General features: G+C 54.5%; 3 protein-coding genes across 3 annotated transcripts; 2 read left to right on the top strand and 1 right to left on the bottom strand.

Annotated features, from left to right (window-relative positions):
• Positions 1-342: 342 nt before the first annotated feature.
• Positions 343-7811, bottom strand: STEHIDRAFT_169872 (uncharacterized protein). The gene is made up of 6 exons (XM_007306096.1): positions 6605-7811; positions 6276-6512; positions 4735-6194; positions 3318-4651; positions 3089-3253; positions 343-3030 (listed from the first exon to the last, which is right to left on the bottom strand). Exons 1-6 carry the CDS (start codon positions 7701-7703, stop codon positions 528-530), a joined length of 6798 nt encoding a protein of 2265 aa, XP_007306158.1. The 5' UTR covers positions 7704-7811; the 3' UTR covers positions 343-527.
• A 174-nt stretch (positions 7812-7985) lies between these two features.
• On the top strand, positions 7986-8952 carry STEHIDRAFT_132525 (Fcf1-domain-containing protein; the record flags this gene model as incomplete). The annotated part of the gene is made up of 6 exons (XM_007306095.1): positions 7986-7988; positions 8029-8096; positions 8154-8219; positions 8296-8444; positions 8509-8581; positions 8727-8952. The coding sequence occupies 6 exons, from the start codon at positions 7986-7988 to the stop codon at positions 8950-8952; spliced, it is 585 nt and encodes a 194-aa protein (XP_007306157.1).
• Positions 8953-9529: 577 nt separating this feature from the next.
• On the top strand, positions 9530-10580 carry STEHIDRAFT_81876 (uncharacterized protein). The gene is made up of 3 exons (XM_007305767.1): positions 9530-10271; positions 10340-10373; positions 10446-10580. The coding sequence occupies exons 1-3, from the start codon at positions 9827-9829 to the stop codon at positions 10480-10482; spliced, it is 516 nt and encodes a 171-aa protein (XP_007305829.1). The 5' UTR covers positions 9530-9826; the 3' UTR covers positions 10483-10580.
• Positions 10581-14719: the final 4139 nt, after the last annotated feature.

The following is a 14719-nucleotide window of genomic DNA, read 5'->3' as shown; positions in this document are numbered from 1 at the left end:
ACGCCGATTGCTAAATAGAAGGAAATGGGTGTCTATGGTTGGTGTTTGGGGACAAGAGGATAGAAGTCTTTGTCGCCGAGTGTCAAACGATCAGACACGTAAGTAACGTGACCCTGGGAGCTTCGACTCATCATGTCGCTATTGTTACCCCTGTTTGGGAATCCTCGTTTCGTTGACTACTGTAGGTAAGTTAGGGAGGGTTTGTCGATGTTCAAGAGGCCTTGCCAAGCAAAGTAAAGTTTAGACTCTTCTGTCAAGCACACACAAGGCCTCCTACAAGGCAGCATACTAGTAGCACTCGCGACCAAGAATATTCTTGATTGCCTGTTTTCTTACATCACCCGAGTCTCACTTATCATTGTGGATGTCACACGTCCTTATTTACGGAGTTATGGTACATCATTGAGACGAAACTAAAACGAACCAAGAGAAAGATGATTCAAAATGTTCAAATATGCAAGCCATGCCAGATTAACTTGAACGTCCAAATCCTCGCCGTACCTTATCACCATCCGTTATTCCGCAGATCAAGCCTTCTCTCCATCAGCTGTCTCCACTGGAGCTGAGTCAGGAGGGGGAGCAGCAGCAGTAACAGGAGTGTTCTTCTTCGTCCTCTTCCTCTTGGGCTTTGGACCCTGCTCCCCATTCACGCTCGCACCGGCCTCGTCCTGGCCATCACCGGCCTGCTTCCTCTTCTGTCCTCTCTTGCCCGTGCCAGCTTTCCCTCTTCTCGTCTTCCGCCCATCCACCTCCTCAGAATCAGCCTCATCGCCATCTCCATCCTTGGCCGGATTGTACGCCGCCGCATCCGGATGAATCGAGCGACGCTTACCTCGCCTCGGTCTCGTAGGCTTCTCCGCCGTAGGTTGTGAGGGTGTATCCCCTCCGTCTTCGGAGGCAGCGGCAGAGGGTACAACAGAAGCCGAAGGAGTGGGCACTACAGAGGGAGCAGCAGAGGGAGCAGCAGAGGAAGCTGTCGAGGGCAGAGCGGGATCGACGGAGTCAACAGGCAGGTCAGAGACGACGGGGTTCTGTTGCTTCTTGAGCGCGACTTTTTTCCTCCCCCTCTTCGAGCCTTCCTCTTCACTGCTCTCCTCTGCTTCTTCATCCTCAGCACCGGGTTTGTACGCCTGGGCATCGGGATTCAGAGGCTTCTTGAAGGACCTCCGACCACGGGGCTTCGGTCCCTGAGATGGTTGTTGAGATGAAAGACTAGCTGAGGCTGAAGGCGATTGGGAGTCCAAGGGCGGAGACGAAAGCTTGCGCCGTTTAGCCTGAGGCTCGTCTTCTTCCTCCTGTTCTCCTTGCTCGCTGCTCTCCTCTTTTTCCTCCTCTTCCTCACGGCGTGCGATCCGCTCTGAGACGGGGCCGTCTCCGTTCTTGAGCTCCTCTTCCTCCTCCTGGCGGGGAACCTCTGCGGCAGGGTCATCGCCATTCTTCAGCTGAGAGGGTGAGGGTGAAGGGGCATCATCATCCCTCGTCGAGAGGACACTAGGAGTCACAGAGGTAAACCTTCCAACGGGTGCCGAGGCAGAGGTATCAGCGACCTCTCCGTTTCCAAGGCCATTCGCGAACGCCCGTAGATCCATCGAGGTCATCGAAGCTCTCGATGCATTCGCCTTCTTTCCCGCCGCCGCCGACTCTTTCTCCTTCCCTCGAACACTACCTCCAGCACTCTTGCCCAGGCTGCCCTTCGCCTTGTTCACACTCTCCTTCCCCAGCCCGATAGCGAGGCTCCCAGTCATCCGTCGTCGCTTCTTGCGCTTCATCTTTTCGCCAGGCCCAGGTAACCAGAACACCTCGTTCTCTCTCAAGAGGTCGACGCCAACGAGCTGCCTGAGCACGCCGATGGGATACGCATCGAACTCGAGGTCCTCGATGCTGGGCACCATTCGTCGATGATCATCCTCCGTGGCAAGTCCGTGGTCCTTGATGTTTTCCTCCTTCATGAGCTCACCGTCGCCGAGGGAACAGCCTGGAACGATAAAAGTGAAACGGGCGACATCCTCTTTTCTAGGTCTAGAGGTGGAGGCCTGGGCTTCGTCATTGCTGTCGGTATCGCTGACCTCGATGGAAGGGAGACTGATCACGTGGAACCGGCAGTTGGAGCGAGTGACAGGTGAATGGTAGCTGGGAGGACCACGCTTGAGGGGAGGATCGGGTTGTGAGCGACTGGGAGCTTTGATCTCAGTATCAGCCGAAGCTTCACGCGATGTTTCCGCGGGACCTGGGAGGGTTTGCGTGCGAGCGACGACAGGAGGCGGAGGTGGTGGTGGTGGTGCACGGCCATGATGGTGATGCATGAAACTGTGATTATGGGTGTGAGAGTGGACGAGCGAGGGTAGAGCAGTCGGCGGGGGCCTGACGAGCGTCGTCGGCGAGCCCAGTGAGCTGGCCGAATCCGATCCAGCCACAGAGGCAGCACGAGAGGGTTGACGAGAGCCGACGTCTTCACCATCAAGAAGTTTAGCGGCAGAAGTTGCGCTGGAAGCACTTGCGACGCTTTCTGGTTCGGATTCCTCTTCCTCCTCCTCCTCCTCCTCCTCCTCCTCGACCTGTTTAGCCTTCCCTTTGCCTTTCTTCGCTGCCGCTGCTTTGCCCTTGCCTTTGCCCTTCGCCTTTTTATCGGCCTTGTCACCTTGTGAGGAAGTGGTCGTAGTCGGACTGATCGTAGCGGAAGGCTGGGTCTTGTTAGCTTTCGTTGTCCGTGAACGGGTGACGCGAGATTCGAGAGTCAATGAAGGCGGCTCAGCAGAGCCCCTCTTGCGTTTCAAAGTCTTGGGCGGGAGCTCTGGTGAGAGTTCGACTGGCGTCAACTCGTCCGACGCATCTGACAATCCATCGACCTGGGTGGCAGGTAAGGCATTATCCTCGAGAGGCTGAGCGAGGGTCGCTTCCGTGACAGAGTCAACAAGACCTGGCAAGCCAGCCTCTTGTGATACGACGGCCTCGAGTGAAGTTTCACCCACGACGACTTCCTCGACGGGCTCTGTTGGCTCTGCGGTCTCCGTTGGGACAGGTTCGGAAACACTAGATCACGTTTAGGTCAGATATACGAGAGGGGATTTCATAGGGAAGGAGTGCTCACGTTTCTGCAACCACAGCCTCGCTTTCAATCACGACTTCATTCTCTGCGACAGCGCTAGTGGTGTCGACTAGAGTCTCTTGCACGATCTCCGTTGCTTCCACAACCTCAGGTTCCTGCACGGTTTCAATCGCTTGCTCTTCAACTCCAATCTCGGGAGAAATCGAGCTACACCAAAAAAAAGTCAATAAAAAGAAGGATTGTGGAAGGTAACGAGAGCCAAATCACTCACCTCTCAGCGTTATCAATCGTCGGCGTCATCGTCGGCGTCGTCACCGGTACCCCATTCAAATCAAATACCATCACCTCCTGTCCCCCCTCAATCTCAACATCGCTCTCCCCCTCCGCGTCCTCGTCCCCATACTCCTCCTCGTCGTCCAACGCATCCGCCACAGCGGCGGTCGAGCTGGAAGCGGCGTATGTTCCGTTCACTGAGGGGAAGGTGATGGAGGTGGCGGAGACTGTGCCGGACGGGTAGGCGAGCTCGAGGTCGGAGGTCGTGGAGGATATGGCTCTGGATGGTGAGATTGGTTGGGTGGAGGAGGAAGGCAGTTCGGTGTCGACGGAGAGAAGAGGGCGTTCTTGGTCCTCGTCGACCTCACGAGCGTCGACGTCGTCCGTTGGCCCTTCGGCTACATACTCGTTGACTGCGTCTACTGCTTCAGTCGCGACATCCGGACCCTCACCCAGGCCTTCAGACTCCTCCTCAATCTCACTCGCCACAATAACCGGTGCAGTACCCAATGCCGAAGGGCCAGGACCACTCATCACACTTTCTCCTACGAGCTCTTCCCTTCTTTCGCCTACATTCTCTTCCCTAGCAACCTCGCCATCCCTAGGAACACCTTCATCCTCATCCGGCGACCCAGTCCCGTCCCCAACAGGCGTGAATAACCCACTCCCCATCCCAGATGCCGGGGTTCCAAGTCCACTCCCACCACTGTCAAGCTCCATCGCCCTCCTAACCGACGCCGGAATAGCCTTCAATGCCTCCATCCGTCCATCATCCGAAGCAGATGACGAGGGAACAGCCGGCAACGCAGGCTCAAGTGTAAATACGACCTGCTCCGTGGTTTCCGTTGCTGGCGCAGGTGCCGGCGTATGCGGAATGCTCGCAGGATCATCGACATCCGGGTCCGCATAAATAGGCCCAGGGACGCTACCTCTCCCTTCCCCATCGCCATCGCCATCCCCGCCTTCCTTAGTTTCGGTTTCGATTTCTGCTTCGTTCGGTGCGGTTTCGGGACCCAAGAAAGCGAACGGCGGTTCCGTAGGCGCATCCGGGAACAAACTCCCGTCGTTCGTATGTCCTTCGTGTGCGCCCTCTGCCTCTGCCGCAGTAAGGTCTGGAGGGAGTGTGGAGCCTGCCATAGAGTTTCGGTGTTCGATGGGAGGGGGGAGAGACATGTTGAGTGCGGTACGGTCGTCGAGAGCGGCTGAGGCGTCGCTCTGTACGGCCTCGCGAGAAAGGTCGGGCGATTCGATGATAATTTCGATGGGTGCAGAAGATGTAGCGGCGGTGGGAAGCGGGTTTAAGGATGGACTATCGGCTGGGGCTTCCGGTTCCTGTGTATTAAAAAAAATTTGAGCATTGTGAAAACATTATGATTGCTAGGAGCTCGTGGGCAAACGCTGAAAAAAAAACATACCTGAGTCAATCGTCCCTCCGTTTGCGCTTCCTCAACTTCGTAGGCCTGATCGGAGGTGAGGAAAAGAGTCTCGCCCTCGAGGAACTCATCGGCCTCGTCCTGGCCAACGTCCTTCTCCTCGGGCTGATGTATTTCGTCTTCCTCGACGATATACACCACCTGCTCTTCCCGATGGACAGATCCTTCTCTCGACGAAGCGATCGAATCGTCCCTCTGGTCCTTGTCCACAAGATCTGCAGCAGCACCAACATCGATCATATCCTCCATACTAAGCTCTGCCCCTAGTCCCTCACCCTCACCTTCCCCAGACCCCTCAAAGAAGGCTGGCGTATTATCGGCCGCGGCCGCTCTGGCATCTTCCTCATTCTTGGCTTCGCTATAAATCCTCAAAAACTCCTCGATCTCCGCTTCAGTCAATGGCGGAGCATCAGTCTCTGCTGCTCCTGAATCGAAGTCAGAGGCAGCACCAGGGAGAGGTGTGTCGGAGCCAGAGGCAGCACCGGGAAGAGGTGTGTTCGGCAGTACGCCGAACGAGTCGTCGTCGAGGGTTCTTGAACTTGCACCGAAGCCAGAGGCAGCACCAGGAAGAGGTGTATTTGGCAGTACGCCAAACGAGTCGTCAGCAGTGAAGCGAGTAGGTCGTTCTTCTATATCCGAGTCCGAGTCCGAGTCCGGTTCTGATTTGGGGGAGGCAGCGTCGGGTGATGGGGGACGCACGCGATTACGGAGCCAGAAAGACGACATTGAGGCGCCGGGGTTTGCCTCCATGTACGATATGTAAGCATCTAGTTGTTCTTTCGTTATGCCGAAATCGGTATCGGTATTGGTATCGCCACCGCGATAGGGAGTGGGGTGGTAATAAGTTGAGTCAATGTCGTTTACTTCGACGGTAGGCGCGTCTCCAACGGTAGGAACTGCCACTTGATCAGCGTCCTGAGGAATCACTGCGCTCGGTCCTCCCACTTCCTCGATCTCGTCGTCTTCCACCTCCACCACCTCCTGCGGAGGCTCCATCACATCCGCCTCCTCCTCCTCTTCATCGCTCGGCACCCCCCTCGCTCGCCTCGCAGCTGCCGCAGCAGCCAGCTCCTCCTCGACTTTCTTCCTCCTCCACTCCTCCAACCCCCTCACTTCCGGTTCCTCCACCCTCCTCTCTTGTTCCTGGGCACCCTCCCCATCTTCCAAATCCGAATCGGTCCCCAAATCCACTATGTTTTCAGGAGATGGATATCCACCCGGGTAGGTGGAGCTGAACGAGTCCAGGTCGACCGTCGGGTGATTAGGGAGACCTCGTTCATTGACGGACTGATGCTCGGAACTGGAAGGAGGCGCATGTGTGGGCTCCCCGTCATCCCTGTTTGTTCTGGTGGCGGGTGCTGGTGAAGAGGTATATGAAGGGGTGAAGTGCACATGCGGTTCGAGCTGTGGCGAGGAAGCGCGATGTGATGTGGGAGGAGGTACTATAGGGAAGCAAAAAAGTGGTGGAGGTTGTTTAACGTTGTGAGATACACTGTGCATAGATAGGTCGGCGAAACACATACTCTCTTGAATTTCTTCGTCACTGTCCTCTTCGCCCTCGATGGGTTTGTACATATCATCCTCATCCTCCTCCAAAATCTCGTCAACTTCTTGTCCTAATATGTCCGGAGGAAGACCATCCAGCTGATCTCCGCCTGTGTACAAATCTTCGGCGTAGGTCTTAGGTAACTCCCAAGGATCGGCGATCTCAGGGGACGGCGAGAGCGCCGAGTCTGCATTTTGTGGCTGAGGAGGGAATTCTATAAATTTGGTGGAATGGTGGAAGGCGTATCAGTATGAATATCAAGTAGTGCACGATAAATGTATGGAAGGAAGAGGAAAGAGAACAAACCTTCGTAGTCCTCCTCGTCTTGTTCTTGTTCATCTTCGGCATCGTCGTGTTGCTCCGGTGCAGGTGGTGAGGATGTGATTTCGTTGATGTCCTCTTCCTCGTCGGAATCCAAGAGCTCGTAGACCTGTGGTTTCTGTTTTGACTTGATGGGGCTTGAGCTCGGACCAGCACGAGCATGAGACTGCGTGGCGCGAAGATCCTGGTCGTCCTCTTCCTCGTCCTCCTGGCCATCTTCATCGTCTTCGTAGTATTCCTGCTCGGCCTCCTCGTCGTCTTCTTCGTCATCGTAACGGAGACGTCCGACGCCGTCGTCACCATCATACGCACCCTCGCCCTCGTAATCTTCCTCGTCATACTCTCCGGGCTCCCCGTCCTCCTCTTCCTCCGAGCCTGACGAAATCTCCAAAACTTCCTGCTCCTCATCCTCATCCTGTTCCTCCTGTTCCTCGTCTTCCTCCTCATCATCGATACCCTCAATCACCTCCACACGAGTCCCAAACCCAGGACCTTCCCTCGGATCTCTTCCTTTCCCCTTCGCCTTCCTCCTCGCCTTAACATGCGCAAACGAATCCTCCAAAATATCACCATCATCAGATGATTCATCCTCCCCATGTGTAACGGCACCGTTCTGCTGCACTGTAGTGGTTGTTGTGATTGTAGTAGTGGTCGTGGTGACATCTTCTCTCGCCCGCAAAAGCGCGTCCTGCACACCCGTCTGCTTCTGCGCATCCCCATTCACGAACAACTCCTCCTCCTCCCTTCTCGCATCGCGCGAAGGCTCCTCATAATTTCCCTCCAAAGCCCTCCTCAACACACCCGTGATATCACCGATCCAAGCGTCGAAGTCCGGCTGCGTGAACTTCTCATAAGGATTATAAGCCGGCGCGCGAAGCGGACGCGCGCTCGGGCTCGTGCTCGTATTCGTCTCGACAGCTGATTTCGCACCGAGGTTGCCGCTGGTGCTCATAAGTCCATTCACAGTGGGACGCGACACGGAAGTGGTGGAGGCAGACGTGGGGGACGCGGCGAAGAGGTTTAGGGGTTTGGTGGGTGTCGGGTAGGGCGCTCGTGGATAGCGCGAGCTGTATGGAGAAGTCATGCTCGCTGTATTTGCTCGCTTTTCGTCGTCGTCGTCGTCGTCGTCGTCGTCGTCGTCAGCAGCGACGAGGGCGAAGAGTTCAACGTTCAAGGTTGAGGTGGCGAGTTGGAGAACAAGGCGGGACAAGACAAGCGAAGAATTCTGTTTCCGACGCGTGACGCGCGACGTCGCTCCAAAGGGAAATTTCAAATGAGAAAGAAAGTGTCTGGAGTCACGTGGATCTCCTTACATCTCCCTCTTTCTTTCTCTTTCGTTCTTGTTTGCTATGGTAGGTCGGCCTTCATGGTATCAGGTCATCTAGAAGTTTGCTGAACGATTCATGTAGGGGAAAGCCAAAAAGACGCGCAAGTTTGCACAGGTGAAGCGTATGCTGAACCCGAATGACATTCGCCTGTGCGTACACTCTGTGGCCTTCTCCCGTATTTGTTTTGACGATTTACACTACCACAGAAAAGAGAATCAAGCCAAACAGGCGAAAAAGGAGGCAGAGGCAAAGGAAAAGGCCGTTCGTCGAGTGTACGCTTCTGGTCTTATTTCCTACTTGTGTCCCTGCTTTGCTCATATGCTTTGACTTGACTCTATGTGCGTGCAGCGACCCGATGCCCTCCTCCCTTTTCTTCTCCCACAATACAGCCCTCGTCCCACCCTATCGTGTCCTCGTCGACACCAATTTCATCAACTTCAGCCTGCAAAACAAGCTTGAACTCATGAGTGGCATGATGGACTGTCTATACGCTAAATGTGCGTCTACGCTTCATCTCGTATAGCTTGTACTCATCACTGGTGACTCGGCATTTGCGTATAGGCATACCGTGTATAACGGACTGTGTAATGGCAGAACTCGAAAAGCTCGGTCCAAAATACCGCGTCGCACTCCGGTTCGTCTCTCGCCCACTATCATCCAGTCTTTCCATCTCCTCATCTGTCCACTCTCTCCCTCCTATTACTCTCCTTCCTATTACTCTTCGCCATCTCTTTCCTCCCCCTCTCTCCACCACCTTCTAATCACCCCAACTCCCACAGAATCGCCCGCGACCCCCGCTTCGAACGCCTAGCCTGCACCCACCGCGGCACCTACGCCGACGACTGTCTTATAAACCGCATCACCGCCTCCAAAGCCTACATCGTCGCCACCTGCGATCGCGAGCTGCGTCGACGAGTAAGGAGGGTGCCGGGCGTGCCGTTAATGTATATCGTGAAGAGGAGATATGCGATTGAGAGGTTGCCGGATGCGGGGGCGCCGGTGTAGGTGTTGCCGGGGTTGTTGAGTAGCGGTTGGATATTGGATGGTGGTATTGTGGTCGGTTGGTATTGTGAGTTTTCGGCTACGAGGTTGGGGAGTGGTTGTGCATCGGCATCCTAGAGGATGTCGATGAGGGGCCACACATGTATTTATATGAGCACGCTCAGTGTTCCGCGTCTGACCTGTTTCCACCGCTGTATCCTAGTTGCGCCTGACATATAATCTATCTCTGTGAAACCCTTCCTGCGTTTCCCCCATAACTTGTTCCCTCCCGCCAGTACTCTCTGTGATGTCTCACAATTTGCAGGTTGTACCCGCCCCGGGGAATGCCGGAACGCCACTTGGCCCAAGCGCTTCACCCTGCTTCACCGTCTTGTCTTCAACGCACAACCGCCGTGAGCAACTCAACTCCTGTCTACTCGTGCATCCATCTTCTCTTTAGCTTCTACCCAACAATTATCTCGAACCCAAAACCATGTCCTCAAACACCGGCGTCTCCCTCCTCCAACAAGGTCTCGTCGAGTTCCAGCTCCGCGGCAACCCGCGCTCCGCTCTCAACTACTACACCCTCTGCATCAACCGTATCATCCAGCACGAATACCCCACCGCCCGTCTCTCCGCCCGCGCGACCACCATTCTCACACAGCCCAGCGCGCAGGACGAATACATCCCCGAACAGGTCCTCGGGGTCGCTTGGGCTAGTTTCTTAGCTATCCTGAAGGACCGTTCGCTTGGGATATCGACGGTCGAGTTTACCGAGGCGGGGAGGTTACTCGAATTATTCAAGCCTGAAAAGGGCCCTGAAACGAATAGTCTTCGTGGTCAGAAGAAATCCAAGGGAAATGGCAAGAAGAACAAGGTCGAATTCCGACGATTCGAGATGACCGACGCCGGGAAGTTGCTCCTCAAAGGCATGCAAATCACCGCCGGAATAACACTCGGGATCCTAGCCTGGGACGCCCAAGACCGCGCCACCGCCGCGAAACGATACTCCGAAGCCTTCGCGCTCGCTGCCACCCATACGCCCTACGACTCCGACCCTGCGCTCGCTCGGACCGGGCTGGAGAAGTACGTCGCGAATGAAGTGAAGACGGCTAGGGAGAACTACGCGACGTTAAGGGAGAATGACGTGCTGAGGGCGGGTGTGGTGGGCAGGGAGGGTGATGCGGGGAGGAGGGAGAGGCTTGAGGTACCGAATTTGAGGATGGAGGGGGATGGGAGGGTCGTGCTGAGGGAGGAGTTCGAGGTGGCGACGGATGTGTGTGCGGGGTGTGGGAAGAGGGAGGTGAAGATGAAGCAGTGCAATAAGTGCCATAAGGTTTTGTGTAGGTGTTTCTGTTTTTATTTTTTGAGTTTTGGATGTTGTGTTGAACTCGGGTTTTATGATTGGTAGATTGTGGCGCTGTCTGTCTAGAGCAACACTGGCCGTAAGTCCTGTTCCACTCTGGTCGCTCTATCCGGATGCTTTGCAGTCAAGCTGACCTTTCTCTATCGTCCAGAACGCACAAACCGATATGCAAGCAAAACCGTGCATAATTATCTGTGTCGGTTTAGGCTCGCGTATATATATGCCTACTTCTCCATTGAACAATGTATCAAGAGACATTTTTGGTGCTTGCCATCATCTGTCCTACGGCTCTAAGCTGTCTGTCTTTCTCTAGTACAGACGTAGTAGTTCCTGACTTCGAGCAATACAGACTATGGCTTCGTCTCTGTCCGTTCAATGCTCACGGTACGTTCTCGCCATCAGCACGCTGCGTGAGGGTCAAAGCACAATGACGACTCCAGCGCTCACTGAGGCCGAGCAATGCATTGTATAAGTGTTCTGATAGGTCTGAACAGCAACCCGTGGCCTTCGCTTTGTATCACTTTGATGAGCTTTGACCGAATTCTTTGTCAGTTGGCATATGCGGCCTAGTTTCGCTTTGCCAACTTGAACTTCCTTCGCTTTGCCCTTGCTGGACTGACTTATAAAAGGCCTGGATGTATGGGCGTTCAACTTCATGCTCAAACCCCTCCTTCGAATTCATCACTCTCCTCCTCCTCCTCTCCCTTCCTCCATTTTGTTGTTCTCTGTCTCAACCGTCTCTGTCTCCCAATGCGCAGGATGCCGGGCCACAGTGCACATTCCCGCCACAAGTGCTCTATTCATCTATCTCGATGGCTTAGTCAAGATCCTCATAGAAACCGCCCTGAATTTGGATTTAGAAGCGCTTCTAGCACGTTTTCCGCACGTGTAGAATGGAGCCTGGGCGGACTGCGGACCAATCATCCGACTATCGAACGGTTGTTGTTCACCTTTCTAGGACGTCCCATTGTCCCCTCGCACTGTATCCTGGGTTCCTCGCGCGGATCCCGTCCGTCTTATCCGATGCGCTGCCTCCAGTGAGGGAAGGGCATTTTGATTTCCCTTTTCCTTTTTCTATTTGGTTGCGCGGTTGAAGAAAACACAGCGCGATACTGACCGACTGAGCCTGGTGGTCGCGTCTCTTTTAATGGTGCAGAAGACGTAAATTTCCGATATCTGACTCCACCCACATCGTTCACATTCTGTGATATTCTACAAAAGAAGGCGACTTCTAGCCGAGGCGATATGCGCGTACGAGATTTCTCACACGGGTTCCCTCCACTTCCCGCTCGCATGCCGGCATCGTCCTTTGACCTTATCTACCCATCAGCAAATAACGCCATCGATAGCATTACGATGGACACAAACAGCAAGCCATCCAAACGGTCGACCAAATGGGGATAGCGGCCGTCTGGTTCTCGCCCCGCTAGTGCGTATTACGGACTTATTTCGAATTCTTCGTTGAGTTATTTGTGAAGGTTGTGACTCGGGGGGATCTGCGTTTCCTGCACGGGACTTTCGTCGGATTTTGCATATAAGGCGGGCTGGATGAGCTGGTTTTTCCCCAACTCCCCTCTTCCCTCCTTCCCCTCCTTCCTCCGCCTGCTCGCCCTCCCCCTCCTCCTCCTCCCCCTCCTCCTCCCCCTCTCTCTCCTCTCCCCTCCTCCTACTCTACTATACTCTACTATACGCTCTCCTCTTCTTCCTCGCCTCCTCCTCCTCTCCTCTCCTCTCCTCTCACCTTCTCTCTTTAGCTTCTCGTCTAGATGCCCATCCTCTTTGGCCATCACCTGTCATGGTCATCAACATCAGGTGCGTGTTGCCACCCGTTCGCTGTCGCCCTCTTCCGCCACTGACACCTCGCTCGTCTTTATAGCTCCCTCAGCCCCATCCACCATCATCGGCTACGACCCCCAGCCTACTTAGTCACGACATATCACGGTGCGCACCCTTCATCTTCTCTTTGACATCGTCTACATGCTGACTGACTCCTCCCTTCTCCTCCTCCTCCATCTACACCTGCTTGTCCTCGACCACCATCGACCACCGCCACCACCGCCACCCTCGGACACCAACGCCACCCTCGACAACCACCGCCACCCACCACCACTACCACTACCCTCGACCACCACCCGCACCTCGTCTTCGCCGACACCATAGATCATCAACGTCATCAAGTCAAGTCAAGTCGTCGAGTGCCTAGGTGGGCACAGGTGCGTTTCATTTCTTCTCTAGGCTGAAGTCTCTCGTGCTGGGGTGTCTAGGGTATCTTGGGCTGGGTCTCTGGGTTGCTGGGTGGGGCTTTGCTAGAGCTAGGCGACAGCGACATCGACACCGACATCAACACCGCCAGCGACAGCGACATCAAGCACGACATCGACATCAAGCACGACTTCGACTTCGACTTCCACGATACCGACTTCGACACCGACACCGACACCGACACCGACACCGACAACCGTCACCAACACCGACATCGACATCGACATCGACGCAAACACCGACACCGACATCAAGCACGACATCGACACCGAGGGTCTCTAGGCTATCTCGTGCTGGGGTCTCTGGGCTACTGTCACTGGGCTTCGGTCTCTGGGTTGCTAGGCTGAGGCTGTGCTAGAGCTAGGCGACACCGGGCTTCAAGAGCTTCAATACCGGTCCCCTGGGATAGCGTCGACCTTGTCGTGGTCCAGGGGCTCTAGTACCCAGAGTCCGATCCTCTGAGGGAAGCCAACTGACGCTACTAACAGGTGAGTGGATCGGCGCTTCGCTTCGCATGCATTTTCTGACGTGTCTGGTGCAGTTTCTTTTTCAGGTGTGAGAGTGTGAGTAAGCTGACCTCAAGCACAAGACGCTCGACGCTCTGATCACCGGCATCATCGTCTTCAACAGAGCGACCCCTGGGAGAGTGTCGACCTTGACGTGGTCCAGGGGCTCTAGTACCTCCTCGGAGGGAAGCTAACAGACGCTCGCAAGGTACGTTTCTTTCTTAATCCTACGTCGCTGATTTCCTCTAGCTTCTATGACAGTCATGTGATTGTGCGACCACGATAATATATTAATGTTTCGGTGAGTCTTTTCTTCGATATAAGCGTCACGACTTCGCTGACAGTGTCTTTAGTTTCCTACAGATGTGTGAGTGTGAGTAAGATGACCTCAAGTGCAAGACACTCGACGCTCTGATCATCGGCATCATCGTCGCCAACCGGGCGACCCCTGGGAGAGCGTCGACCTTGACGTGGTCCAGGGGCTCTAGTACCTCCTTGGAGGGAAGCTAACAGACGCTCACAAGGTACGTTTCTTTCTTAATCCTACGTCGCTGATTTCCTCTAGATTCTATGACAGGCATGTGGTTGTGCGACCACGGTAATATATTAATGTTTCGGTGAGTCTTTTCTTCGATATGAGCGTCACGACTTCGCTGACAGTGTCTTTAGTTTCCTACAGATGTGTGAGTGTGAGCAAGATGACCTCAAATGCAAGACGCTCGACGCTCTGATTACCGGCATCATCGTCGTCAACCGAGCCTCCCCTGGGAGAGCGTCGACCTTGTCGTGGTCCAGGGGCTTTAGTACCCCGGAGTCCGATCCTCTGGGGGAAACTAACCGACGCTCGCAAGGTACGTTTCCTGCTTGATAATTTGTCGCTGATTTCCTCTAGATTCTCTTACAGGCGTGTGGTTGTACGACCGCGGTAATATATTAATGTTTGGTGAGTCTTCTTCTTCGATGTGAGCATCACTTCGCTGACAGTATCTTTAGTTTCCTTCAGATGTGTGCGTGTGAGTAAGACGACCTCAAATGCAAGACGCTCGACGCTCTGATTAGCGGCATCATCGTCGTCAACCGAGCCTCCCCTGGGAGAGCGTCGACCTTGTCGTGGTCCAGGGGCTTTAGTACCCCGGAGTCCGATCCTCGGGGGGAAACCAACCGACGCTCGCAAGGTACGTTTCCTGCTTGATAATTTGTCGCTGATGTTCTCTAGATTCTCTTACAGGCGCGTGATTGTACGACCACGGTAATATATTAATGTTTCGTGAGTCTTCTTCTTCAATATGAGCGTCACGACTTCGCTGACAGTGTCTTTAGTTTCCTACAGATGTGTGAGTGTGAGTAAGATGACCTCAAGTGCAAGACGCTCGACGCTCTGATTACCGGCATCATCGTCTTCAACCGGGCCACCCCTGGGAGAGCGTCGACCTTGACGTGGTCCAGGGGCTCTAGTACCTCCTCGGAGGGAAGCTAACAGACGCTCGCAAGGTATGTTTCTTTCTTAATCCTACGTCGCTGATTTCCTCTAGATTCGATGACAGGCATGTGGTTGTGCGACCACGGTAATATATTAATGTTTCGGTGAGTCTTTTCTTCGATATGAGCGTCACGACTTCGCTGACAGTGTCTTTAGTTTCTTTCAGATGTGTGGCAT

The sequence above is a fragment of the Stereum hirsutum genome (assembly GCF_000264905.1).
Source record: "Stereum hirsutum FP-91666 SS1 unplaced genomic scaffold STEHIscaffold_10, whole genome shotgun sequence".
In the NCBI taxonomy this organism is placed as follows: Eukaryota; Fungi; Basidiomycota; class Agaricomycetes; order Russulales; family Stereaceae; genus Stereum; species Stereum hirsutum.
Note: the sequence above shows the minus strand (reverse complement) of the source record. Positions and strands in the feature narration are given on the sequence as shown.

What these genes read in the sequence shown, in the direction of transcription:
- STEHIDRAFT_169872 (XM_007306096.1), bottom strand. Translation starts at nt 7,703, where the DNA reads ATGACTTCTCCATACAGCTCGCGCTATCCACGAGCGCCCTACCCGACA. An exon ending in AGACGAGGAGGACTACGAAG is followed by an intron (nt 6,513 to 6,604) that starts GTTTGTTCTCTT and finishes CCAAATTTATAG; the next exon opens with AATTCCCTCCTCAGCCACAA. An exon ending in ACGATTGATAACGCTGAGAG is followed by an intron (nt 3,254 to 3,317) that starts GTGAGTGATTTG and finishes TTTTTGGTGTAG; the next exon opens with CTCGATTTCTCCCGAGATTG.
- STEHIDRAFT_81876 (XM_007305767.1), top strand. Translation starts at nt 9,827, where the DNA reads ATGACCGACGCCGGGAAGTTGCTCCTCAAAGGCATGCAAATCACCGCC. An exon ending in TAAGTGCCATAAGGTTTTGT is followed by an intron (nt 10,272 to 10,339) that starts GTAGGTGTTTCT and finishes TATGATTGGTAG; the next exon opens with ATTGTGGCGCTGTCTGTCTA. An exon ending in TGTCTAGAGCAACACTGGCC is followed by an intron (nt 10,374 to 10,445) that starts GTAAGTCCTGTT and finishes TCTATCGTCCAG; the next exon opens with AACGCACAAACCGATATGCA.